The sequence below is a fragment of the Sceloporus undulatus genome, chromosome 9, assembly GCF_019175285.1.
Source record: "Sceloporus undulatus isolate JIND9_A2432 ecotype Alabama chromosome 9, SceUnd_v1.1, whole genome shotgun sequence".
Classification (NCBI taxonomy): Eukaryota; Metazoa; Chordata; class Lepidosauria; order Squamata; family Phrynosomatidae; genus Sceloporus; species Sceloporus undulatus.
Window position 1 is genome coordinate 3,228,412 of NC_056530.1, and position 26,817 is coordinate 3,255,228.

Here is a 26,817-nt window from a genome sequence, read left to right on the forward strand (position 1 = left end):
GTTTGATATTTGAAATTTATACTTTTTTTGAACATTTTCAAACCGTGTATGCTTGAATCCGTGTACAAAAAATCCATGTATAAGAAGGGTGGACTGTATAGATATACACACACGAGGGATAGAAATACATACGTATGTATGTATGTATGTATGTACATACATGTATACACACAAATGTACTTATGTATACACGCACAGTTGGCCCTCCTTATCCAAGGGTTTTTTATCTACAGATTCAAGCATCCATGGCTCAAAAATATTCAGAAAAAGCATCAATTCCAAATAACAAACCTTGATTTTCCATTTTATGTAAGGAACACCATTTTGTTATGCCATTGGATTGAATGGGACTTGAGCATCCATGGATTTTGTTATCCACCTGAGTGTGTGTGTTTGTGTGTATTGCATTTATAGTCTCTCTTTATCTTAGAAGGTTGTTGGGTTTATATCCTGCGTTTAATTAGGAGGATTAGGTAATACCCCAGAGGGGATCCAAACTCAAAATGGACTTGATTAGAAAGCTGGGCCAAAATTAACACAACGAACTTCATAGATACATAGATATAGGATGGGGGACACTTGGTTTAACGAGATTCTGTGTGAAAGGGATCTAGGAATCCTAGTCGACCACAGGTTAAACATGAGTTAACAGTGTGACACGAAGCTAAAAAGGCCAATGCAATTTTTAGCTGCATCAACAGTATAGATTCCTTAGAAGTCTTTAAACAGAGACTAGATGGCCATCTGTCAGGGATGCTTTGATTGAGATTTCCTGCACAGCAGAATGGGGTTGGACTGGATGGCCTTTTGGGTCTCTTCCAACTCTTATGATTCTATGATTTTACATCAAGGGAAGTAATAGTGCCACTGTAGTCTGCTTTGGTCAGGCCCCACCTGGAATACTGTGTCCAGTTCTGGGCACCACAATTCAAAAAGGACATTGAGAAACTGGAGCGTGTCCAAAGGAGGACGACTAAAATGGTGAAGGATCTGGAAACCATGCTCTATGAGGAAAGACTCAAGGAGCTGGGTATGTTTAGCCTGGAGAAAAGAAGCTTAAGAGGTGATGGTCAAGTTTGGACCCAAAAGGTGATCTACCCCTGCATTATGTGTTCTTTATCATTCTGAACCAGCCCTTGGTGAAAGTAAGAAAAATTCCGTGCACAAGTACTTTCGCTCCTGCTCTTTTTGTTCCTAAGAAAGGTTGGAAAAATGCTGTTTCTTTGGCTCCAGCAAAATGATAACCTTACAGAATTTGGGTACTCCTACAGACACAGGGAAATAACTTGAATAAATGTCTTCCAGCAATGGGCTACAATTTATTCTTGACACTAAAGGACTTGTGTAGCTAAGCTGGCAGCAAGATTCAAAGGTTTTAGGAATATTAAGAATTCTGTACGCCATTCCATTATTCATAACATTGTTGTTTCATTTCAAAGTGTTTTATACAGTTTTATCTTTTTAAAACATATTTTATTCTTTTAATAGCTATCTATTTTAACATTGTAATAATTTAATTCTTTTTTAATGCATCTCTTTTCTGTTTTTAATTGTACAGTCAGACCTCCATTTTTGTGGAGGATCCATTCTGGACCTCTCTGCGAAAATAGAGACTTGCCTATATTCAAGCCCCATAGGCTTGAATGGGGAGTGTGCCTGTGAGCGAGCGCCATTGGGGTGCACCTTATGGAAAAGAATGAAGGTCGCTCCTCCATAAATATTCAAGACTGTGGACCTCAAGTCCATGAGAAAGGAGAGGTGACTTTATTGTTCTTTTAATATTGTGAAGCCACTCTGAGTCCCATTTCTGGGAAAAGAATGGGATACAAGAATAACAATATGGCATGCATCTCTTACGGTTACCTGCTGTTTCCAAGGCCCACAAAATTTCATCTGAATTCGGTCTGCCTCATACAATTTTATTGTTTAATTTTTTGCAATTTACAACTGCCCAGCTGCTAAGCACATTTTGACTGAACAACAAAAACACTGTTCTCCTCTGGGTGTATCATACAGCTGATTTTATTTACATGCATTGTGAAGATGGTCTAGTGGTACATTTAGATCTACGTGAATGTTCAAAATTAAATTATACAGAGCTACACAGTCATAATGCAGAAAAGAAAAATCAGCTAATAGTTGTCAGCCATCGCTGCAGAAAACATCTAGATATTCCCAAAGAATGTATGTGCTGAATGGGTCCTAAATTCTAACTTGCAGAGCTAGACTGTATTTTTCTACAGAGTAGAACCTCTAGAAAGACTTCATGGCTTCAAAAGAGCCACCGTTTCCTGCAGATTTTTCTTATGAATATTGGAGCAACATCCAAAGATAGATTCAACAATCTGAAGGAATTCTTTCCCCCCTTGTCATGGAAAGGAGTCAAGGGAGAGTCAAGGTAAGGGAAACAACACCTGTGAGGTGACCAGACTAAAATGCTGATCAGGGTTGCATCTGCACTGCAGAAATAATCCAGCTTGACACCACTGTAACTGCCATGGCTCAATGCTATGGAAGTCTGGGAATTGTAGTTTGTTATGGCAACAGAGCCGGCTAAATGTCTCACAAATATCTTATTTCTGCAGTGCGAATGCAGCCCAGGACATGTACATGCTCTGTACATGTACATCATCCTATACTTTCAGGATTTCAAAGCACTGAAGGAGACCCTTCACAGGATGTCACCCTCTTCCCCAAGAATCAGAGTGTTATTCAGCACACAGCACACTCCTATGCTGACTTCCAGTTATGCCAATGAAGTGTATTTTGATGCATACACACAAATGTTTAAGGATTGCCTTACAATGTAACCTCTCAAGAGTACTGAACTAAACACACACAGCTTGAAAAGGTTCGATGACAACAGGCATCACTTAGCACTGAAGAGCAGTATTTACTAACCAAAAAAAGAAGGGAAGTTGGTGTGTGAGAAAATATCCCATGCCTTATTATTTCCACATTTTAACAACACTATAATTTTTTTTTTAAAAAGACAATGGCTTGGGCCCAGGATACCTAAAGGACCACCTCTCCCCGTACATTCCGCCTCGCACCCTCAGAACGTCTGGGCAGCAATTACTGAAGGTCCCTGGGGCTAGATTATCCTCCACCTCACGGAGGACATTTTCCACTGCTGCCCCAGCCCTTTGGAATACACTGCCCACTGAGCTCCGCTCGACTACCACCCTGGCCCAATTCAGGAAGGACCTGAAAACCTTCCTGTTCCAACAGGCATTCCCCGACTAAAATCCTGTGGGCCTCCCTCCTCTTTCGTGGCCAAGAGGTTGGGCTATGGGGCATTTTAGCCTGTTTTTTTTTAAATTGTAATTGGTTGTTTGATTTGTATTGTATTTATTCTGTTTTTAACTATTTGCTGTAAGCCGCCCTGATCTTGGGAAGGAGTGGGGTACAAATAAAAACTTTATTTTATTTATATTATTTACATGTGTGATGCATCTTCATCTGGTGCCAAAACTGGTGCCATGCCAGCGTTTAAGGTTCAGACTTCCCCACATGCGACTGGGAGAAGTTATTGCAAACCTTAGAAACCACCAGCAGGCATAGATCTGGGGTGGGAAAGCTTAGGTCCTTCATATGTTTTGGACTGCAACTACCATAATCTTTTTTCTTTAGCCATGCTGGTCAGGGCTGATGGGACTGACATGACAACAGATTGTGGAAAGCTCCCTGATATGTTGCTTTGCCACAAAGAAGTAGATCATGTCAACAATGGCCAAATGTGCCCCATTGCTAACATTCCAAGTTGAAAGTCAGGTTAGATATCTGAAAAGCTAACAAATCAACCAACTAACCAACCAAAAAAAAAAATAATAATAAAAAAAAGGGGGGGGGGGAGAAAGGAAATGCGAACAAAGGTGCTAGAACAGACATGATTTAAAAGAAACATGATCAGACATCACCCTACTTTTCACAGGATAACTCATCTGTTATCAGTCACCCTCCTGAACTTATGAAAAAGCCTGCATATATCTGACCACTGGTCTCCCCTGCCAGTTCTGTCTTTGGTCCAAATGCTATGCCATTACAAGAGTGAAAATGTAAAGATCTCCTGCTCCAGTTACACTCATTCTGTCTAGAGCTCATTCAACAACAATGCATACTACATTCAACTAAATTGTTCCTATTCTATAAATACCATTTTAAAAAAACATTAAATAAATCGTAAGAAGTGCAATCAGTCAACACAGAGGCCCATATTTTGCTGCTTGAGGCTGGAACTCAATGAATAACTCAGGTATAATATTCTGTGGTCAGGTCAGGCAGTTTAACAACACAATTGCCATTTTGTGGTTATGCAGCGTGGCATTCATGCCATTAGAAAGCCAACTCTTGCATTAATCATCAAAAGGCAACAAGGAGATTAAAAGGCCTTTTGTTCCCAGCACCTCATCTCCCCTGCTATGTAATTCTTTAATGAGCAAAATGCTTTGCATAGTTCACAAATGAATGAAACTGACTACGTGGAGGTTCTTCAAGACAACTGTGCCCAGTCAATATTCACAAGTTACTTCGTATGATTCATGTTTCTGAAGTATTGTCTAGTGATAAGATACTCCTGCCAATAGTGAATAATGCATAACTGTATAGAGGATCATTTAGTGCCAAGTATGCCATAAACAAACATCTTTCCCCCTAAGAGTTAAAGCAAGTGCAAGTGTGGTGAAACTGTGCATTAAAATGCCTCACTGTTAGTTCTCACTCCTCAGTTCGAATCAGTCATTGTCTACATGTGTAGCAGAAAGAGATAAGACACTGGTGTATTAATGCTTTAGATAAAATACAGGGTGACATTTTTGTATTCGCCATAAAAATGAAAACAAACCAATAAACCATATTCTAGCAATTCCAGGAAAAACGTTCTATCCTATTCCACTCCCTGCGGAGCTATTTCTTCTATTTGCAGGGAACTTTTATCCTACGGGAAATGCAATCTCCTGTCTACTGTATGCAAGTATAGTCCACTGAACTCATCCCACTGAATATGTACTTAAGACACATGGGGTGAAATTCTAATGTGAACAGGATCACAGTGCACATTTGCAGAAAGAAAGGATGCTTTAAAGTGCAAATAGCAACCAATATGAAAAATCCCACTAAAAAGTAGAAATCATTAGGATAGCCGGTCGTTCTTATGTCATAACGTTCTTACAACCTAGAGATTTCAAAACAATTCTGGGTCAGGATGTACCTGTGGTGATATGTGGTGTGCCCTGGCTCAAAAGGGCTGGACTATGAGTCACACACAGTGCCAAAGATCATGTTACCCGATACAGAATGTTGAATCATCTCTAGGAAAATTTTGCTAAACAACCAAAGTATGGATTTTATTTAAAATTTATCTCTCCTACTTCCAACCTGGAAACAGGAGATTTCTATGGGAAAAGAAAATATAGTATGTACAGAGAAGACAAATCCTACAGTATGTTCCATTACAGCACTAAAATGAATTACATCTTCTCAGGATGGCTGTGGCAAAAGAAAATGGAAAAACATTAAATTTGGGTCTAAAGAAAGCTAACTAAACATTTCTTGGAAAATATTAATCCATTTCATTTCAATACATGGGTGCACTGAAAGAACACTGATCATTGCTACATTGGAGACTTGAGAAATCCTAGGTAATTAAGCTACCATTTAAAAACACTGGCAGTCAGTCTTGCAGTAAAGGTGGCCAGGTAAGAACAGAGTTAAAATAATGCTGTTCTTTTAAGGAAAGATCTGAACTGCTATAATATTAGATTAAATATTGGAAAGCAGGTGGATGCTGTGGGAGAATATTTAGTCTTATTTGACATCTTCAAATCTTATGACATTGTAAGTTCTTTCTATGCACTACAAAGTGGTAGTTAAATCATGCTAGTTGGGGATGATTAGTACTACAGCCAACACACTCTGGCCCATTTAAACAGGAATCTACTGCTCCATACATATATACATATACATATAGATATATATAGTGAGGAGTGGGCCTGAACCCAAAGCCCTGCCTATACTCTATGCAATTTACTCAAGACTGCCTCATTCTGATCCCCTCTCCCTACGTGCTGAACTATAGCTTCCATCCCTGTTGCCCTCCAGGTAATGTGTCATTTATAATATCTATAACCCCAACCAGCAACGTGTGGACAGGAGAAAATGAGATCTGAAGTGCAAGACATCTGGAAAGAGCTGGGTTGGGAAAAGGTTGGTCTAAGAAGACATGTGCTAACTGGCTCCATAGGGAGTGCTTTATCATAACAGAAAGGCTAAACTCATCCTTTGGTGTCTGTTATTTTGTAAGCAATACTACAGACCATGTAATTCCCTATGCATTTCATCTGATGAGACTGTAGGCATCATGGAACAGTTTAGCTTAGCTTTTGGTATACAGTTGATCAACTGCAGTTTGGTCTTTAAAGCTATAATTTGTATTAATTTTAACCACATTTCAGATGACCTTTTAGTGAAATGAAAGAAAGAGAGAGAAATAAATAAATAAGATTGACCACACATGTGGACCCATTATGCCAGTCCTCAAGGACATTCACTCCCTTTTGCTGTGCTCCATGACTTTGTATAGAGGCACAGGTGCTCCTTTGGAGCCATGTTCTTCTTGGACAATTGTCAACGTGGCAGGAGCATAGATCTCTGAGATGGTGTCATTGCTCTCCAGGGCGCCATAGGAAAAGGAAGTCTTGAGATCAGGCTGAACTGCTGTTCCGTTGTCGTGCAAATTCTGCATGCCTGCAAATAAGGAGAAAACAGAGATGGGATTGAAAAAGTAGGGAAGAGGATATGGATTCTCTCTTCCCAACACTGCTTTATACTACATCAGACTACTGATCCATTTAGCTGGTGCTTCCTCCTCTCACTACCAGTAGTTGCTCAGCATTTGAGACAGGCATTTTTACCACCTTCCCCAGGCAATATCCTTTGAACTTGGTAGCTGTATGGGACTTAACTTTGTATTTTCTGCCTGTAAACAGAGACATTATTGCCAACCTAACACCACTCTCCATGCCAGACCAGAAAATGGTCTTCAGTCACAGTGAAGAAATAGCATCCATTTAAATCATCCTTCTAGCTATTACAAAACCTAGTTGTTCAGCAGACCACCCCTCTCCCTGAGAAACTTTATTCTAAAAGAGTTCACAGTGGTTCACTGATTCCCCTCTGCCCCAAGACAAAAAGGAAACATTTTACTTCAAAGTATATGATAGAGACAACGGTAGCTGTTGTAAAATGACTTGCAAATAATTCCTGAAGAATTAAACAACAAACCATCATTTTACTTAGGAATGTTCCCTGCAAGTTGTCATTAACTGATGGTAAATCCTGATATTACAAACACAAAGGTCTTATAGTTTTCTGTGGTTTTTTCAGGCTATGTGGCCACATCCTGGAATAATTTATTCCTGACGTTTTGCCTGTATCTGTGGCTGGCATCTTCAGAGATTGGTGGCATGGATTTGTGTGGAATACCTGTTGTACTGTGTTGAATGGCATAGTCTGGAGGTGTGTTGTTGGGCGGGGGGGAGATACAACAGAGATTTCTGGTTACGTATTTGTTTCTATTTATAGACAATTTATTTATATGCAGTTTATTTATAGACAGTTTATTTATTTATAGACAGTTTATAGGCAGTTTATTTATGTGTCTATTTACAGACAGCTTTGATCAGTTCATAAAAAAGAAATGATTTTAAACATTACCTGGCATAGCATCCATGGAGATGTAGGGTTCAAAAAAGATTGATTTCCTTTTGTTTCTAGTGATCAAAAAGACACCCAAGAATGCAATGAGGCACCTGAAAGGGGAGGGGGGGGGGGGAGTAAGAGAAATAAAGTTTTGTGAAACAACTGACAGAGAAGAGGAAGTGGTTGAACCTAGACAGAAACAATAACCTGACCTGATGGAGTGTTCTGACAAGCTTATGGTTACAATAGCTGTAAGAACCAGTCACTACAAACAGCAGCTGCTTCTCCTAGTTCTTCAGTTGATGTGCGACTGAGATTACTGCTATGCATTTGATGTGCAATGAATAGCTGGAAATGTTCAGGTAGTGTAAAAACCTGGCCCCAGAAGCAATGTCCCAAAGCTATTAGCACAGTGAGTTACCTAGAACAATTTTATAAACTTACCCCAAGGCAAACATGCAAATATGGAGTATGTCTTCCCCAATGAAGTCCAAGTAAAATGTTGCACCTGATTCAAGACAGGGAGAAAAACAAGCCATTTAGTATCTTTAAACTGTAATCACTTCATCAAATGCTGGGCAAGTTTTATTAGCATAACAATATGTTGTTATATCTTATTAACATAATAATATTTTATTAAATTAAGAGGGAAACCATTTTTTATTTACTGAATTTATACCCCACCTTTTTCTTGGCATGGATCTGAGGAGGCAAATATATACAAGAATTCTATTATAACTTCATAACTCTATTGATCACAGGATATACTAACAAGTAGAATAGCCCTCCAGGCACTGAAATTCCTTCCACACATAGTATTTTACCACTCATGAAAAATATAGGTGAAGGAATATCATAAAGAACAACCCCATTTACTTTCTGGGGGACTGGAGGCCTAAAAATCATTAGCTTTCAGAGGCCATTTAGTCCAGAATTTACACTTAGAAGAGAATTACTGGGACATAAGTACACTTAAAGGATGATACTCTCTAACTCTGGAAACTAGCTATTCAATCTGGTATAGAGAAAGGGAGTTGACTCCAAATGCAGCAGAATGAGGCGGTAGAGCAAGACTATACCACCCACTATGGTGGGCATTACCACTTTCAAACACTCTGCTTGCAAAGCTACAATCAAACTCCCCCAACAGAAAGTTAGCAAATTAGTCTACCAATGCAACGAGTTCTTAAATATAAGGGTGCATTAAGAGACGTAATTCCCTCCTCCACGGTTTCAAGGTGTGTAATCCATTTTGCCAATTTCTTCTACTTACCTCAGTCCCAAGTGACATATTATGAGAGAGACAGACAGCAGCAACTACTTTTCTTTCTTTACTTCTTTCCTCATAGTTGAGTGGATTCAACAATGGTAGGAGGTCTCATTGTTAATGGGAGAGCTTCTTGCTAAGGCCCATTGCTGAGTTCAAGGGGTATTATTGGTAAAGGAGTGGCTGGGGATAGGAAAAGAACACCTCATCTCCCTATGGCATCTCTACATGGGTGTAAGCCATGGGCAAAGGGAAAAGGCTGTGGGCACAGAGGCTATGAAAGAAGGCAGGCACCGAAGGAAAAGGCCTCTTGAAGCTGGCAGATTTTCCTTGGCACAGCTGTGCAACCCTGATTAAAGTGTAGTCAACAGGATTCTAGCCTAAACAATGACATAATTGTTGGGTTGCTTTTAAGTAACATGCAGTTCGACACTAAATCATGAGGGAAGGCACTGATACGGGGCCACCTCCACCTTGGTATCAGTTCTTGGTTTTGTTTTAATTCTTCTTGAAAACACAACTTTTCTCAGAATCCTTTAACACCTCAGGCCTCATCCTCATCCGAAATGTAGTTAAAGTATAGGCAAACAGCAGCCAGCTTTATTCATCCTACATTACTCATCAACCGTGGTTCTTTTTGCTACTGGCAAAACATAAATCATGAGTCAATTGGGTTAGGTATCTTGTTCTTTCTGTATGCATGTGCGTGGTTGTTTTTTTTAAACAAAGCACACTGAATGTGCTAAATAAAACAAATATGTCTTCCAAGACTGAGCTTCAGCATGTAAAACAGGTCCTGGAGCTGTACAAATTTCAGACTAAGCCACAGTATGACTCAAAGGGGACCTTCAGGAATGAAACAACCTATTTCATTCTGGTCATTCTTCTAAGACAGGGTCTGTGCTGGGTTGGAGACTCTATATCCCTTGATGAATGGGATATGTTTCTCATTCTCTAAAGGGGATCAAGCAGGCCATTTGCCATAGCCCATTTTTAAACAGTAGATTTGATTTTTTTTTAAAGTGTGCATCTTACTTGCAAAGTAATTTCCAAATGGATGTGGAAAATGTCATGTTAGAATTACAGAAAACTGCAACTATTCCCTACTAGAGAGCAATATGGAAAGGAACTCATTTTGAGTCATAAGAATGACTATCATTTCAATACTTTTATTTATTTATGTTACCTGCAATGATTGCTATTGCAGTGGACAAGATGTAACCCACACTGGCAATCTGTGATGCATCATACAGCTGTGAAGCTTGGGTTAAAAACCTACAAGCAAAAGAAAAGAAAAGAAGGGAGGAAAAAATTCAAGAACATATCAATAAAAACATGGATAACATTAACAATTATTTAAGTACATCAGAAGCAGAAAAGTGGCTCGGGAGATGGGGTGGACTACTAGACAAAAAGAGTCAAAAGATGAGTTAAATGGAGTACAAGGAGGCTGCAAATGAGCTGAACAAATTCTCTGGGTCTGCTTTCAGAATAATGAAGACTTAATCTGAACTGACTATAAGGATATGAAATACTAATAGCAGAGACCACAGATTATGTTCTCGACCAGTGATTCCCAAACTTTTGTCCTCCAGATGTTTTGGACTTCAGCTCCCAGAATTCCTGACAGTTGGCCAAGGTGTCTACTCTGGTTGGGAATGACTGCCAGTATTATGACCATGATATAGCTAGATTTTTAGAAACACTTTTGATAAAGTATCTCACCAAAGGCTAGCAGCCAAATTTAGCTGTTTTGCCACACTGAGGAGCCATGGGATAAGAGGGTCATCATGGATCAGCAACCAGTTAAAAAACAGGAAGCATGAGATACAATAAATGAAAAATTATCATAAAATAGGGAGCAGGTTCTCCTAGTCACATTTCAACTTGTTCATGAATGATGACAGAGTTAAAGGTGAGCAAAGGTGCCCAACTTTGAAACTATGTCAAATTATCCAGGGTAGTAAATAAAAGGATTTTTTTCAAACTGGGTGAATGTACAATACAGTGTGATTCAAAGAATGAGTATGGATTGTTATTGCTGTGTGCCTTCAAGTCATTTCTAGTTTATGGCAACTCTAAGGCAAACCTATCATGGGGTTTTCTGGGGCTGAGAGTGTGTGACTCATCCAAGGTCACCCAGTGGGTTTCCATGGCTGAACAGGTAATTGAAACCTGGTCTACAGAGTCGTAGTCCAGCACTCAAGCCACTACACCACACTGGCTCTGATACCTCTCTCCAAAAAGAGTACCCGTATTTTCCGGCATATAAGATGACTAGGCGTATAAGACGACCCCCAACTTTTCTAGTTAAAATATAGTTTGGGATATGCTCACCATATAAGATTACCCCTCTTCCAACGCACACCAAATAAAAAATTTAAAAACATCAGATTTGATTTCAATCTGGTAATTTTAATTCAAATGCTTATGACATGCAGATACTTAGCAGGAAAACTTGTCTGCTTGGGTTGGTTAGCTCTCCCTGCCTGCCCAGCCCTCCCTGTCTCCAAGACTATCATAGTGGTATTGCAAACACGGCTTTTTTCCCCATACCCCGGGCGTCCCGGACGCCTGCAGCTTGCCCCACCCTTCAGTTACATATGCGGCGACTGCAGATTCTCCAGTCTGGCTCAGATATTTCAGCACCTACCCTATATGATGACAGCCGGCGTGTAAGACGACCCCCAATGTTTGAGAAGACTTTCCTGGGTTAAAAAGTAGTCTTATACGCCAGAAAATACAGTATACGAGAGGGAGGCAAGAGGGCAAAGTAAATGCCAGCCCTGGTCTCATGTGACAGTCCAAGCCCTCCAAAAGGCAGCTGCCTTCTCTTATTCTATTCTATCTCTCTCGTCTTTGTTTTTCACCTTTACCTCTGAAATAAGAATATTCAAATTCTTCAGCTTTCATTGGTATACTCATGGATACCAATTATGGTGACTATAAACTAAGTCTCCAGGTCTAAATGCAACACCTCCCAAATTAATAGATGCTAACAGTAAAGCAGCATGACATAGCTTTATCCATCATCAAGCCTTGCATGTAAGTTTTCCAAGAGGCATCACACTGAATGCTATTTAGAGGTTGGGAAGCTTACTTTTTCTGGAATACATCTACCAGAATCCCTCAGACAGTATGGTCTTTAGCCAGCTTTCCCAAGCTTTACTGCTATTATTGGGAGCCACAGTGCCTGACTCTCTCTCTGTGTGTGTGTGTGTGTGTGTCTTGCTGGGTCAGGCCTTCTTAAATGCTATGGTGCATAATGGTGGGCATGGGAAGCTGCTCTTCAAAAAGCATCCTTTAAAAACGCCACAAAGCATTTCATAGAACTGACAACAGTTTAGCAGTTGGCCCACCTTCTGCCGACTGTCAGTAATAACAAAAAGCAATGCAATTACCTAGCATTCCCCCAGGGCTGCTTTTTAAAATGTATAATTCATTTTCATTAAATTTCAATCATGTTGACATTCAATTGTGAGCTAGAACTGAAAGTAATTTTAGCAGAAGGAAAGACGGAAACTCACTGCAGCTCACTTACGTGGCCTGAAAGGCTGCTGTCGCCACCATGCAAACCACCATGATGTAGAAAATAGGGTAGCCCAGCTGCAAATTCCCCCGTAGAGAAACCACAATCATGCCTGCCACAGCCTTCACTGTGATAACCGTCATGGAACCTGAAAATATTTGAAACAACAACCTTCTTCTTGCCAGAGAATAAGAAAAGGGCAGTCCCTGCATCCAAGGTAGGCACTACACAACTCACACCAATAGGAACTACATTTAAATTCAGTAATATCCAAAATCCACACAACAGCAATGCCTTTACTGGCCAACTAATTGAAGGCATCACTGTTGTGTGTGGATTTTGGTTCATTTTGGCCCTGGAGCCAAATTCAGTTCACTTGAAGTCCAAAACACATTGCAGCAATAATCCACTTTGAGACCACTTTTACCCTGGCTCAATGCTAGAGAATTTTAGGAATTGTAGTTTATAGTGACACCAGAGCTCTGACAGCAGTGGCTAAATATCTCACAAAACTACAAATTCCAGGATTCCCTAGCACTGAGCGGTCTCAAACTGGATTATTTCTTCAGTAGGTTTTGGACTTGAGGTTCCAATCCAGAACTGAAATCTTTCCCCAGATGGATAGTCCTCCTTCTTTTTGACACTACCATTTAGTGGTTCCCTAAACATTTAATGCTTTTAATGTATTATTATCCCATTCAGAAAGGCTGAAATATCTCTCCCCCAAAATTTCAGAGCTTTAAGATCAAATATGATGGTATTTTTGACCTCACTCTTTTGCTGAATTAAGCTGAAAGAGGTTCTAAAAAAAATTCCAGAATCCATTTGCTGAATTTTTCGTTTTAAAAAAAAGGCTGGGGGGGGGGGATGCAGGCTTTACCTTGTACCCCCAGATTTTCCTAGTCTTTTTCTTCAGAAGCCTTCACATCTCTTCTATAGCCTATAGCCCTGACTGTCTCTGCTGCAATCATCTTGTCCTATTGTCATTTTGGTGGGATCCTTTAGTTTTGATCCTGTGCCACCAACATTTCAGGACTGAGCCCAGCAGTAAACATGGCAACAAACTATACTTAGCAATGAACAAAGCTGTGTGCACTCCCCTTGTGCATTTTATACCCATAACACAGACTTGTCATCCTAATAAATGAACAAGCTGGGAAGGGGAGGTAACATACTTAATGTATGAAGCACATTGTTTACATGCAGAAAGCCAGTGGTTCAATTCTGAGCATCTCCAGATAGCTAAACAAAGAAGAGTCACCACCAGTCAAGGCAGATATTTAAGTTGTTCCTTCCTTCCTACCTTTCCTCTTTGTAAATTTGCAGTCTCTAAATGGCGCTTTTTTCTTAGATACCAAATATACTCAAAGCACACAACTGTGTTTCATCTAGACTGGGCTTGCTTTTTAAACTAAAAACACAAATATCCACTCTCATACACACAGACATAAAGATTCAAAAATAAAGCAATTAAACAAAACTTATTGTGTCACAATGAAGTGCACATATCAAACTTACCCAGGAGTGCTACCAGCAGCAAAATCACAACTATATAATTAGCTTTCTTCTCTTTGTAGAAATACAGTAGTAGACAGAAAAGGATGATCTCCACCAGCTTTTTTTTTTTGGGGGGGGGGGGAGAGGAACAAATGTTATACATTTATTTTTGTATCTAAACCTACCCACCTACTAATATCACACACACTCACACACACAAAATAATAATTGGTTTTAAACCAACATTTAGCAGAATGGAGATGGCTCCATTTGGGACATTAAAACGAATGGGCTAATTTGGCTTAGCGCTTCAGCAACTGGACTTTTTAAAATTCCAATTTTTATTCTATCTGGCTCAAGATGAGCTACAATATTTACATGTGGCTAGGTACAGAACAGCAAGATTAAAATTCCCTCCTGGGGAATTTACTGCTTCTCCAGAGCTATTCTCTCCTGTTCCCAATGCTAAAGATGTTGAGCAGCCCTGACATATCAGAGTTAAGGCCTATCTAGTTGGCATGTGCTTCCAGAAAGCTCACTAGCATATCATGAAGGAGCTCTCATCTCACATCTGGCAGTGAGAAGACCAGTTCCTCTCCATCTCCAGCACCCAAGATCGAGGTGCACCTATTCCATCCTCTCCTCCTCTGTTGCAGGGAATCTCCATTCCTCCCTCAGCCCACATCTCCAACTTTCTGTGGGCCAGCTCAAGTGCCCCAAGTAGTCAACAGTACTTCAGGGGGACTCATTAAATAGCTATCACAATTAATCAGGTTGTATCCCCAGCAATGTTATAACGGATCCTGGAGTGCCTCACTCAGCTTGATATTGGCTCCACAGAAAGGTCAGAGGGAGCCCAGTTACTTACTACAGGGTACAGTTTTCGTAGCTGTAACATGGAGAATCCTGGGGTTTGCAGAGGCTCAGCAGTGAATATTGTAGTGGTGCAAGTTGCCTGTTACAGACTGCCAAAATAAAGCTGCTTCGGGTCTCTTTGGAGGTATGCTATTTAAATGATGCATGGGTCCTAAGAGTCCGGAGGTCGCACCAAAACCACATTCCATTCTTAAGCACTGGAGTGCAGCTTTGGTGCAGCTTCCTGATTCTTAGGATGCATGCATCATTTAAACAGCATACCTCCAAAGAGACCCGAAGCAGCTTTATTTTGGCAGTCTGTAACAGGCCATTGCCTGCCATTTTCTGTGATACACAATTGCAGGAAATTGAAGGAAATCACTCTATGAACTGATGGCACATTCCAAAATGCACTCAGGGCAATAATGAAGTACAGCTCATGTAAACCAAGGGACACCTCCAAGAGGTATTCCAGAACCGCAGGCAACAGTTTCCATGGCACATTTTATGTGGAATGGGATGTTGAGCTAAAATTATAAAGTCATTCCCATGAGAGAAGGCCATTTTTGCTTATGTCCCTCCTCCAGGTATCTTTAAACAATTTCATCTGTTTAAAGTCAGTTTTCTTCACCACTCCCTTCAAACAGATTTATCCATGCAAGCAGCTAAAAATGTGGGTGTGGGTAGAACACTTCAGTCAGACTTTGTTTTGTTTCCTTACCATATACAAAAGAAACGGCCAGCTGACTAAATGCTTAGTGATGTTCTCTCCCGTCATGGTCTCATGACTGTTAGGCCCAAAGGTTATCAGCAGGTACGTCCCAACAATGGCCAAGCCACAGCCTACAAAGGACAAAACATAGCGCCCTTTGACAGGAGGAGGACAGGAGAAGTTCAGTTAGTAGGTTAGTTGAGAGGCTTACAGCAGCCTTTTCTCCCTATCGCACACACACACAAGCACACAACATACAGGAGGGCAACAGCAAAGTTATAGGTAATTATTTTGCAAACACTGCGCCTTTTCCTATTCAGTTCCATCAGAGATGAAGATCTCATCAGCACTGTTGTGCATGTTTATCTGCCATGCAACTCCCAACAGAGCCCACTTCTCGACAGAACCATTTGTTTCTCAGTATCTCGCTCTCAGGGGTGGTGATATGGGACATATGTGTGCAGTGGATGGCTAGGGTCTCCTACTACTATTCATTACTGCCACCACTTCCAACTTGATCAAGAGGGTCTTCAGTACCTCTCTGAACAAATTCTGAGAGTTTCAAATTCCTTGCATATCAGTCTTCTGAGTGCTTTCACATCACAGAATTCTGGTCAACAATAACAAGGATAATTATATGTAACGTAAATAGGTTTTTAGAAAAACAAATTTGACTGAGAGCTACTCTAGGACAAACCATTTTAGGAAGCAATAAATATAATCTGGGGAAAGATAAAAATGGTTGCAAAACTTTCAGAATACAAGTACACCTCAGTTATCAAAGCAGATATATTCCTGGGCATTACATCTTTAACAGAAAATTTGGGGCCAGAGCCAGAAAAAACATGGAAAAAATAGATAGGTTTCTGCACCAGAAAAAAGACTAGCAGTTGAACATGTTTCAGCAAACCTTTTATTCAAAGCTAACAGTACGTAGCTGTGAAATGAAATAACCAGTTCATAAGTAAAACAAAAATATGTGAACTTTCTAAAAAACACTTAAAAGCTTCTTCCAAAATGCATTCGGGGGGGGGGGCATTTTCTTTCACCATCACTCTTCTTGGAATTCCATTTGCGGCCAAACATATATTGTTATGCTTTAAAAAACATACTGCAAGTAGCTGGTGTGGCAGACTTACTACACTGTTGCTTTGTCTCTTTTTTGTTGTTCACAAATGCCCAGGAAGGGATTCTGGAGTCAGCTGCTATTTACATTGCCCTGCCTCACAAAGCTATAACAACTTTTCTTAACTGAAGCTTTACCTGCATTCTTTATGAATGTAGGAGTTGAAATCCAGCAAACCCTAGAGGGCCACAGAATGCTCTGTCTTATTCTAAAGGATACTAAAATCTACAGCAGTCTCTAGGTACCATGTAAGAAATATAGTGGCAGCATAGTCTTTGGGCTTCTGATCGTTTTCCTTTCCTGTGGAAAACAGCTGTGAAGAGGTCTGTCAGGGCTAAAAGGTTTCTTGTAGAAACAAAATGGGACAATATGTGGTCGTCAGGTGGCTGGATTTAACCTACAGGTTGCCAGCTGCCTACCATTTATTTATTTCTTACCAAATTTACATCCCACCTTTCTCCACAAAGCAGGTACAGTGGTACCTCGGGTTACGAAATTAATTCGTTCCGCCATTCCCTTCGTAACGCGAAAATTTCGTAACCCGAAATAGCTTTCCGTTAGCGCTGGAAGCCTATAGCATTTGAATTTCGCGCCAAAATGAATTTCGTAACCCGAAAAATATTTCGTAACCCGAAACAGTTTTTGCCAATCCAACTTTTTCGTATCCCGGAAATTTCGTAACCCGCGCATTTCGTATCCCGAGGTACCACTGTATAAGGTGGCTTACCAACAACCAATGGGCAAACCATTTTTAAAAGAAAAAGGCCATAAAGGGAAAGGTAATTAAAATACAAAGCAGACAGAAGCAACAAACACAACAGCCAACTGAAACAACATTCGGTTTCTCCCTGCATGGGAAACACGTGCTATAATCCAGGCACTGCATAATTTTTAAATCTGGCCTAGCGACCAGCCCCTTCCTAGTTACTCAGGACAGAAGCCTTCAGGTAAGTCTGTCCTTTATTTTTGCAAGCTGGCAATGTGCTGTAAAACTAACATTATATGCAGACAGGTGGGTTAGTGTGGTTCATGAGCTTAGTCTCTGCATCAACAAGATAATTAAATGGAGGTCTGATCTCACAAAGCTGGTTCTAACAGACTAGCCAAGAAACAGGGATAAAAAGCAATTTGTAAAAACAGTGGGAACTTGAACACGCAGTGCCAGGAACTGATTCTTGGACATGTACAATACGTGCAGGATGCAGCAAAGACACAAAGGAGAGAGTGGGAACTACATTCAGTACTAAAGCTAAAAAGGATATTTTAAAAGATGCTTTAAAGACTTACTCAAAAAGTCTTTGGGCTTCCATTTTTCCTTAATGAATATTACTCCAATGATTGCACTTGCTGAGGAAGAAGATGACAATAAATGAAGAGTGTTACTAAAACTACTTGCTTACATTTCTTAAGACTATTCAGTTTGTGATTTTTTATATTTATTTTATAGTTCATCACCCAGAGAACTCTTGCTGGGGGGTGACCAAGAAATTAAACAAGCAATTGCAATTTTGGATGCAAACCCTTGCAAGGCGGCTTGCGAAACAGTCAGTAAAGTTCAATATAATCAAACTGTACTTAAAACTATGCACTTACAACACCGGTTCCCCCCAAATTATGCCTAGGTCCCGCTACTGAGTAAAACTATTATTGCTTTCTCATTATTTCTTTAACAAAATCTTACGGAATGAACTTCAGTGTTTGAGCCAGTCGTCTCCTTCACAAAACTCCATCTTTCCCCTCACATACGGTACTTTTCCCTTCCAAAAAGTGTGGCCAAAAGACATCCAACATTCTATGAACACTGAGCATGGGAAGACCTCATTGGGCGGTTTGGGTTGGAGGGATTCTATGTTATTCTTATAGTTTTTTTTCTAATTTCATTTTATACTTTTTCAAACCTTGGACTTGACTGAATCATCCCCCTGCTTTTCAGCTGCTGCCTCACTCTGGCCACACACCATCAACATTTGAATTTGCAAATACAGGATGTGATATGTTCCCAATAATCCAGTGCACGCTAGAGCAGAGGTGGTCCTTTGGGAAGTTCAGTGCAGCCCATGGGCCTTCCTAAATCCCCCTGCCAAAGCTAACCATCCTTGATTTGGGCAGCTCTGGTATGTCATCTCAAGATGTTCAGCCTTTCAGTGCTGGTACACTTTTTCTAAATTTCTGTTTTAAAAAATCATGTTAAGTCTCCTATATTCAACCTCCCTTCTTTTATAAGATTCTTCAAGTAAAATAGCCTAATGCAGTGGGACTTACCTATAACCGACACAGCACCCAGGGGAACAATCAGGGAAAGGGGCGCAAAGGCATAGGCAGAAAAGACCCCCAGCTCCCCCAGGAACAGCAAGAAGAGGCCGCACCACCAGGTCTTGGTTCTGAAGTATGTACGGTGCTCTTTACAACCCACTAGCTGGATATGGCTGTACTTCTGAGGAAACGAAAATTCAACAGGAGGTCATCTTGACATTTGCTGAAATCGGGTTTGGAATCAAGTTCCATAGATTTTTTGTTTTGTTCTCCTCACCTGGAGGTTGAGTGCAATGCTGATCACAAGATGCCCAAAAATAGCCAGCAACGCACCGATCAGGTTTTCCTGCAAGAAAAGGAAATGCATGGATAAAGCTTTCCACCCAGATGTACTTGTGGCAAACACACTTGCTGTGTGAAATAATTAACAATAAATTATATTGTCAGTGCATTAACACAGCATTGTGCTAAAAGGGCAACAAGTTCAACAAGCAACCATGGCAAAGGATGTACACATATGTACATCATTGCAATCCCCTTTCACATAAATATTTTGCTCTATTACTACCTCTCAGCAAGTTGCAGCAGGAGGAAAAATACATCTTTCAATTAGTGCCAGGATTCTGACAGAAATGAGGTTTCCCTGGACAATTTGTGATGCATTTCACCCATTATGTTATTCATTCATTATATGAAACAATGCCATTTAACGAGCTAACCTTAGACTTTGAGCTATTGCATTCTGGGAGTCACTGCTGGGAGTCTGAATCCTAATTCTAATGGCACGCGAATTTTAATTTTTCTATATAGTCATGGAGGTTTTGGAGAATAGAGAAGCTGACCTGAAAACACTGTTGGAGGGGGGCTCTTTAATTTTTTTTCTTTTCCCTTTTTCCTTAAGGGGCTTGTGGGGACTTTCCCCAGAGGAAGTGAGTCAGAGACTTGCCTCTGGAAGGAGCTAGTAGCCAGGAGTTCTACATAACTATGGCGCGTTACAGACGGGCCTAAGAGGCGCCGTCCTTGCGCCGCGATTACGCGCGAGGGGCGGCGCTTCCGGACGCACCTTGCCCCTCGCACGTAACCAATATGTCAAGATAGCAGCGCCCTATACAGATGGGAGCCACCATCTTGACGTAGCGGACGCTCTGCGTCCACACGTTCCAACCCAAAAGAGACGTCGCGAGTGCGCGCTTTGGCACTTGCGACGTCTCTTCCGGGTTGCCGGAAGGAGCACGATTTTCACGCTCCTTTTTTGCAGCGTGGAGGAGTCGCGCGGTTTGGCTGCTGCGGCTCCTCCACACTGCAACCGGCAGCGGCCTGAGACCGCCCCTTTTGGGCGGTCTGTAATAGGCCTCTAAGCCCAGTGACTTGAACTCAGTGACAGAGATTAGGGACAAAGGCCAAATTTAGCAGGGAAAACCCACAGTCTTGTTTCAGTGTCTCCTTAAGACTTCTCAGTATGGACACTGAAGGCCCTGTTGTAGTCACCTGCAACACTTGTGGGATGTTTGTCTTCTTGCCTAGGGATATGGGGAACTTCACCTGCACTAAGTGCAAGTTGGTAGCCCTCTTAGAAGAGAAAGTGCAGCAGCTGGAGGCCCAGGTCGCTACACTTCAGCATCATAGGGAGCAAGAGGTTTTCCTGACCAGAATGGACCAGATGGTCCTGGACAGGAAGCACACAGAGAAAGTTGCTGGGGAGGAGGAGGTCACTTCGCACAAAATAGAAGTCGATAGTTGGAGGAAGGTCACACACAGAAGTAGGGAAACCAAGGAACATTCTGTAAGCTTGCAGCTACAGAATCAATTTCAATCTCTCTCTACTATCAAGGATAATGAGGAACAGCAGCAGGGACAGACCTCAGGGACAGAGCAGGGGATGCAGAGAGCTCCACCAAAGGTAACAGTCGCTGCTAAGCCTCGGAGGAGGCGTGTGGTGGTCGTTGGGGACTTTTTGCTGAGAGGCACTGAACCAGTGGTTTGTGGGCCTGACAAGATGTCTCAGGAGGTGTGCTGTCTCCCTGGGGCAAAGATCCGTGATGTGACAGAGAGGCTGACAAGACTTGTCAAGCCTACTGACTATTATCCCTTTCTGTTGGTTCATGTGGGAATCAATGATACTGCAAGGCACAGCCTTCAGAATATCATAAGGGATTATGAAGCTTTGAGTAGGAAATTGAAAGAGATAGATGCTGAGGTTGTCATCTCATCTCTTCTCCCAGTTGAAGGGCATGGTCCAGGAAGGGAGAAGAAAATAGCGGATGTAAATAACTGGCTACATAGATGGTGCCGCCAAGAATGGTTTGGATTCTTGGACCATGGGCTGCGGTTCCATGAGGAGGGACTTCTGGCAAGGGATGGGTTGCATTTCACGCCAGTTGGCAAAAACATTTTTGCCAATAGTCTGAGTTATGTGGAGGAGAGAGACAGTATTCTGGAAGGCAAAGGGGCTGGAGAAAATAGTCAAACTGACACAGAAGGAACAAGGTAAACAGTGGGACCCAAAAGTGGGAGGCAAAAGAACTTGCACAGGCAGCAAGTAAAGGGAACACATGGTCTTAGATGTCTCTACACTAATGCACAGAGCATGGGAAATAAGCAAGATGAACTTGAATTCCTAGCACAACAAAGCAAATATGTTAAAATAGGCATCACTGAAACCTGGTGAGATTAGCCTCACAATTGGAATGTAGAAATAGAGGGGTATAACCTTTTCAAGAGAAACAGGTGAAACAAGGAGGAGGAATAGCACTATATGTCAGGGACATTTACACCAGTGAAGAAATCCAGGACATCAATCCTGGAAGCCAGGTGGAGAGCATCTGGATAAAAATTAAAGGGCAGGAAAACAACAAAGATGTTATTGTGGGAGTCTATTACAGACCCCCCAAGTCAGACTCAGGAATTGGATGATTTCTTTCTAGAACAGATGACTACACACTCAGAAAAGAGAAATGTAGTAGTGATGGGTGACTTCAACTATCCTGATATTTGCTGGAAGTCAAACTCAGCCAAATCCTCAAGGTCTAGCAAATTCCTCACTTGCCTTGGAGACAACTTCATTGTCCAAAAGGTGGAAGAGGCAACAAGGGGATCAGCTATTTTGAATCTGATCCTTGTCAGAATCCTCCTTCATGCAGTGATTCAGTGAGGATTCTGCCATGAGGATTGTATAAGTAGTGAGATAATTAGGGATAGCTTCTAGACATGAGGGAGGTTGCAGAAGGGAAGGCCAGTGGGTAAGCTTTAGGGGCGAACTCAGAAGGTGGTACTGGGGGACTCCTGTTCGACCCCTTGGCCATTGACCTGTGGGGTCCCTCAAGGTTCTGTGTTGTCCCCTATGCTGTTTAACATATACATGAAACTGCTGGGAGAGGTTGTCCGGAGTTTTGGGGTGCGATGTCATCAATATGCAGATGACACTCAACTCTACTACTCCTTCCCACCTCACTCCAAGGAGGCAGTCCTGGTTCTAAACCAGTGCCTGTCTTCAGTAATGGACTGGATGAGGGCAAACAAGTTGAAACTTAATCCAGACAAGACAGAGGTGCTCCTGGTCAGTCGGAAGGCAGATCAGGGAATAGGGATCCAGCCTGTGTTAGATGGAATCACACTCCCCCTGAAAACACAGGTTCGCAGTTTAGGGGTAATCTTGGACTCAGCTTTAAACTTGGAGTCCCAGGTCTCTGCTGTGACCAGGAGTGCTTTCGCACATTTAAAACTTGTGCGCCAACTGTGCCTGTTCCTTGAGAAGCCAGATCTGGCCACGGTGGTACATGCCTTGGTTACATCCCGTTTGGACTACTGTAATGGGCTCTACATAGGACTGCCTTTGAAAAGTGTTTGGAAAATTCAACTGGTTCAAAGAGCTGCTGCCAGGCTGTTAACAGGCGCCGATTACAGAGCCCATACAACTCCCCTGTTGAAACAGCTTCATTGGCTGCCAGTTCGTTCCCGGGCACAATTCAAGATACTGGTTATATCCTACAAAGCCCTACATGGCTCAGGTCCACATTATTTGGCAGACCGTTTCTCCTGGTATGAACCTGCTCGGACTCTGAGATCCTCTGGAGAAGCCCTTCTCACCATCCCAACACCTTCACAAACACGTTTGGTGGGGACACGAGAGAGGGCCTTCTCAGTGGCTGCCCCTAGACTCTGGAACTCCCTGCCCAGGGAGATAAGAACGGCTCCCTCCTTGATGGCTTTCCGACGGCAGGTGAAGACCTATCTGTTCAAACAGGCATTTAAGTAATCACTATAAGAACAGACAGGAATGTTGGACTAGTTTAATCATTCTGTATAATGCATGTCATTTATCTATTTATTTTTAAAATGTTTTAATTGTACTTTCTGTTTGTTTGTTTGTTTGTTTTTTAATTGCTGTAAAGCCGCTCTGAGTCCCAGTCCTGGGAAAAGAGCGGGATATAAATAAATAAATAAATAAGCTCTCACACATATATAGTTATATAGGTACATGGGTAGATAGATATATAGATAGACATGATGGATCTTAGGTCAACAACACCTGTATCTAAACCTCACAGGGAAAGGCATTCTGGGAAAGAGTTGCTGCCACCATGGGCTATGCTCAGGATGATCACGTATCTGGAACTGTCAGCTGAGAGCAGCAATCAATTCGCACCAGTCAGGCAGTTTTATGATGGGATGATGTTTAACAGATACCCTCTATTCCGGTATCCATAGATCTCTCAAGGCAGAAGAGACTATGAACCAAATGGTGCTTTCGTTAGGACTGCTTTGATGTAGAATTCTCTCCTCTGTGGTGAAGGGGGGTGAGTTGGGAGGAACTATTTGGGCTGAACAGGAAAAAAAGGTGGGGGCCGGGGTTTTAAAGTGGGGTTTCTCTTTGGAGTTCTTCAGATTCAGCAAAAACGTGATCCAGTGCATTTCTACTTTCTCTACAATAAATTTTTGTTTTACTATAGCTATTGTTGATGGTAGAATACCAACAGGGATGACCTACTTAATGGGGTACAAGTGGCGGGATCCTTAGGTGGGAGTGACCATGTACTCCTGGAATTTGTTATACAATGGAAAGGAGAAGCCAGGCATAGTCAGACACACATTCTAGACTTTAGGAGAGCTGATTTTAGTAAACTTAAGGAAATACTGGGGGTGATCCCATGGTTAGCAATATTAAAAGAGAAGGGAGTTCAAGACGGATGGGAGTTTCTTAAAAGGAAGATACTGAAGGCACAATTTCAAACAGTTCCAGTGAGTAAGAAAAATGGGAGATGTCTCAAGAAGCCAGGATGCATAAGTATGGAACTTTCAACTGAGCTAAGTTTTAAACGGAACATGTATAAGAAATGGAAAAATGGTGAAATCACCAAAGAGGAATTCAAACAAATAGTGAGCCTGTGTAGGGGTAAAGTCAGAAAAGCCAAAGCAAAGTATTTTTTTATTTATTTACTTTATTAGTGGTGTTTTTTTTGTTTTTGTTTTTGTTTTTTCTTTATTACTGCTGTTGATAAAAATAAAAAATTTAGAAAAAAGAAAAAGAAAAGAAAAGCCAAAGCACAGAATGAACTCAGGCTTGCTAGAGAGGTTAAGAACAACAAAAAGGGCTTTTTGGAGTATGTCCGCAGCAAAAGGAAGAAGAAGGAAATGGTAGGGCCACTGCTTGCAGAAGATGGCAAAATGCTAACAGAAGACAGAGAAAAGGCAGAATTACTCAACACCTTCTTTGCCTCAGTCTTCTCAGAAAAGGCAAAGGGTGCTCAACCTGAGGATAAAGGAGCAGAGGACAGAAAAGAAATTTCAGCACAGAATAAGTAAAGAAATAGTACAGGAATACCTGTTTAACCTAAACAAATATAAGTCTCCAGGACCAGATGAACTACATCCAAGGGTATTAAAAGAACTGACAAATATAATATTGAAACCCTTGGCAATAATCTTTGAGAACTCCTGGAGAACAGGAGAAGTCCCAGCAGACTGGAGGAGGGCAAGCGTTGTCCCCATCGTCAAAAAGGGAGAAAAAGAGGATCCAAACAATTATCGTCCAGTTAGTCTGACATCAATACCAGGAAAGATTCTAAAACAGATCATTAAACAGAGAGTCTGTGAACATCTAGAAGGCAATTCCATAATCACAAAAAGTCAACATGGGTTTCAGAGAAAGAGGTCATGCCAGACAAATCTGATCTCTTTTTTTATAACATTACCAGCTTGGAAGATGAAGGGAATGCTGTGGATATAGTACGTATATCTTGATTTCAGTAAGGCCTTTGACAAAGTTCCCCATGATATTCTTGCAAACAAGCTTGTAAAATGTGGGTTAGACAAGGTAACTGTTACATGGATCTGTAACTGGTTGACCGGCCGAACCCAAAGGGTGCTCAACAATGGCTCCTTTTCATCCTGGAGAGAAGTGACCAGTGGGGTCCCACAGGGCTCTGTCCTGGGCCCAGTGCTATTCAACATCTTCATCAATGACTTGGAGGACAGAATTGGGGGCATACTTATCAAATTTGCAGGTGACACCAAATTAGGAGGAGTAGCTAATACCCCAGAGGACAGGATCAAGATCCAAAATGACCTGAACAGACTAGAAAATTGGGCCAAAACTAACATAATGAAATTCAACACGGATAAATGTAAGGTACTGCACAGGACGGAAAAAATGAAATGCACACATATAGGATGGGGGACACTTGGCTGAACAAGACTACATGTAAAAGGGATCTAGGAGTCCAAGTAGACCACAAGTTGAACATGAGTCAACAGGGTGATGCGGCAGCTAACAAGGCCAATGCGATTCTAGGCTGCATCAATAAAAGTATAGTGTCTAGATCAAGAGAAGGAATAGTGCCACTATATTCTGCTCTAGTCAGGTCCCACCTGGAATACTGTGTCCAGTTCTGGGCACCACAATTTAAAAAGGATGCTGAGAAACTGGAGCATGTCCAAAGGAGGGCGACTAAAATGGTGAAGGGTCTGGAAGCCATGCCCTATGAGGAACGCCTTAGGGAGTTGGGGATGTTTAGCCTGGAGAAAAGAAGATTAAGAGGTGATATGATAGCCCTGTTTAAATATTTGAAGGGTTGTCACATTGAGGAGGGAACAAGCTTGTTTTCTGCTGCTCCAGAGAACAGTACCAGGAACAATGGATGCAAGCTCCAGGAAAAGAGATTCCACTTCAACATTAGGAGGAACTTCCTGGCAGTAAGGGCTGTTTGACAGAGGAACAAATTCCCTCGGAGTGCAGTGGAGTCTCCTTCTTTAGAGGTCTTTAAGCAGAGGCTGGATGGCCATCTGTCCGGGATGTTTTGATTGAGAGTTCCTGCATGGCAGGGGGTTGGACTGGATGGCCCTTGCGGTCTCTTCCAACTCTACGATTCTATGATTTTAGGAGCAGAAAATATATTAATGGAAAAACTTCTTGCCCATTTCACTGGATTTTCCAAAATCTGAAAATACCCCTCATGAAGTCACCTTTTATGAAGAATTCAGGAAGGACAAAGCCTTATCTTACCTCACTATGAACTTCTGCACAGAATAACTGAATATAAATAAGAATATACAGAAACAGAAGTATTTTGAAATAGTCAATACAAATATTAATATAATAATGTTATAATAATATAGTATATTTTTACTCTTTAGGTTCTTGTCTAAGTCTTTCATCACTGCCCTTCCCATTTGTAGTCTTCTTCTGATTTCATGACTGCATTCTTAGTTCTGATCAATATTTGATTCAAGGTATGGGAAATTTTTAACTATTTCAATTTCCTTATGATCTAGGTTGAATTTATGTAGATCCTCCATAGTCATTATTTTTGGGGTTTTTTATGTTCAGCAACAAGCCTGCCTTTACACTTTCTTCCTTGACCTTCCTTCGTAATTGTTCCAAG

At 41.4% G+C, this 26,817-nt stretch overlaps 1 protein-coding gene across 5 annotated transcripts in view; it reads right to left on the minus strand.

Moving 5' to 3' along the window:
- Nucleotides 1–5,324: 5,324 nt before the first annotated feature.
- Nucleotides 5,325–26,817, minus strand: part of NIPAL3 (NIPA like domain containing 3) — a 30,504-nt gene continuing 9,011 nt past the window's right edge. For 3 of the 5 annotated variants that reach the window (XM_042439951.1, XM_042439952.1, XM_042439953.1), the window contains 10 exons: nucleotides 19,215–19,283; nucleotides 18,947–19,118; nucleotides 17,972–18,031; nucleotides 15,568–15,713; nucleotides 14,013–14,109; nucleotides 12,507–12,642; nucleotides 10,152–10,240; nucleotides 8,143–8,206; nucleotides 7,714–7,808; nucleotides 5,325–6,744 (listed from right to left, as the gene is read on the minus strand). In XM_042439951.1, the coding sequence (XP_042295885.1) occupies nucleotides 6,545–6,744; nucleotides 7,714–7,808; nucleotides 8,143–8,206; nucleotides 10,152–10,240; nucleotides 12,507–12,642; nucleotides 14,013–14,109; nucleotides 15,568–15,713; nucleotides 17,972–18,031; nucleotides 18,947–19,118; nucleotides 19,215–19,283 (1,128 nt within the window). In that variant the 3' untranslated portion in view covers nucleotides 5,325–6,544. Of the gene's footprint in view, nucleotides 6,745–7,713; nucleotides 7,809–8,142; nucleotides 8,207–10,151; nucleotides 10,241–12,492; nucleotides 12,643–14,012; nucleotides 14,110–15,567; nucleotides 15,714–17,971; nucleotides 18,032–18,946; nucleotides 19,119–19,214; nucleotides 19,284–26,817 lie in introns of those variants that run through there. The other 2 variants (XM_042439954.1, XM_042439955.1) reach the window with 2 other exon arrangements.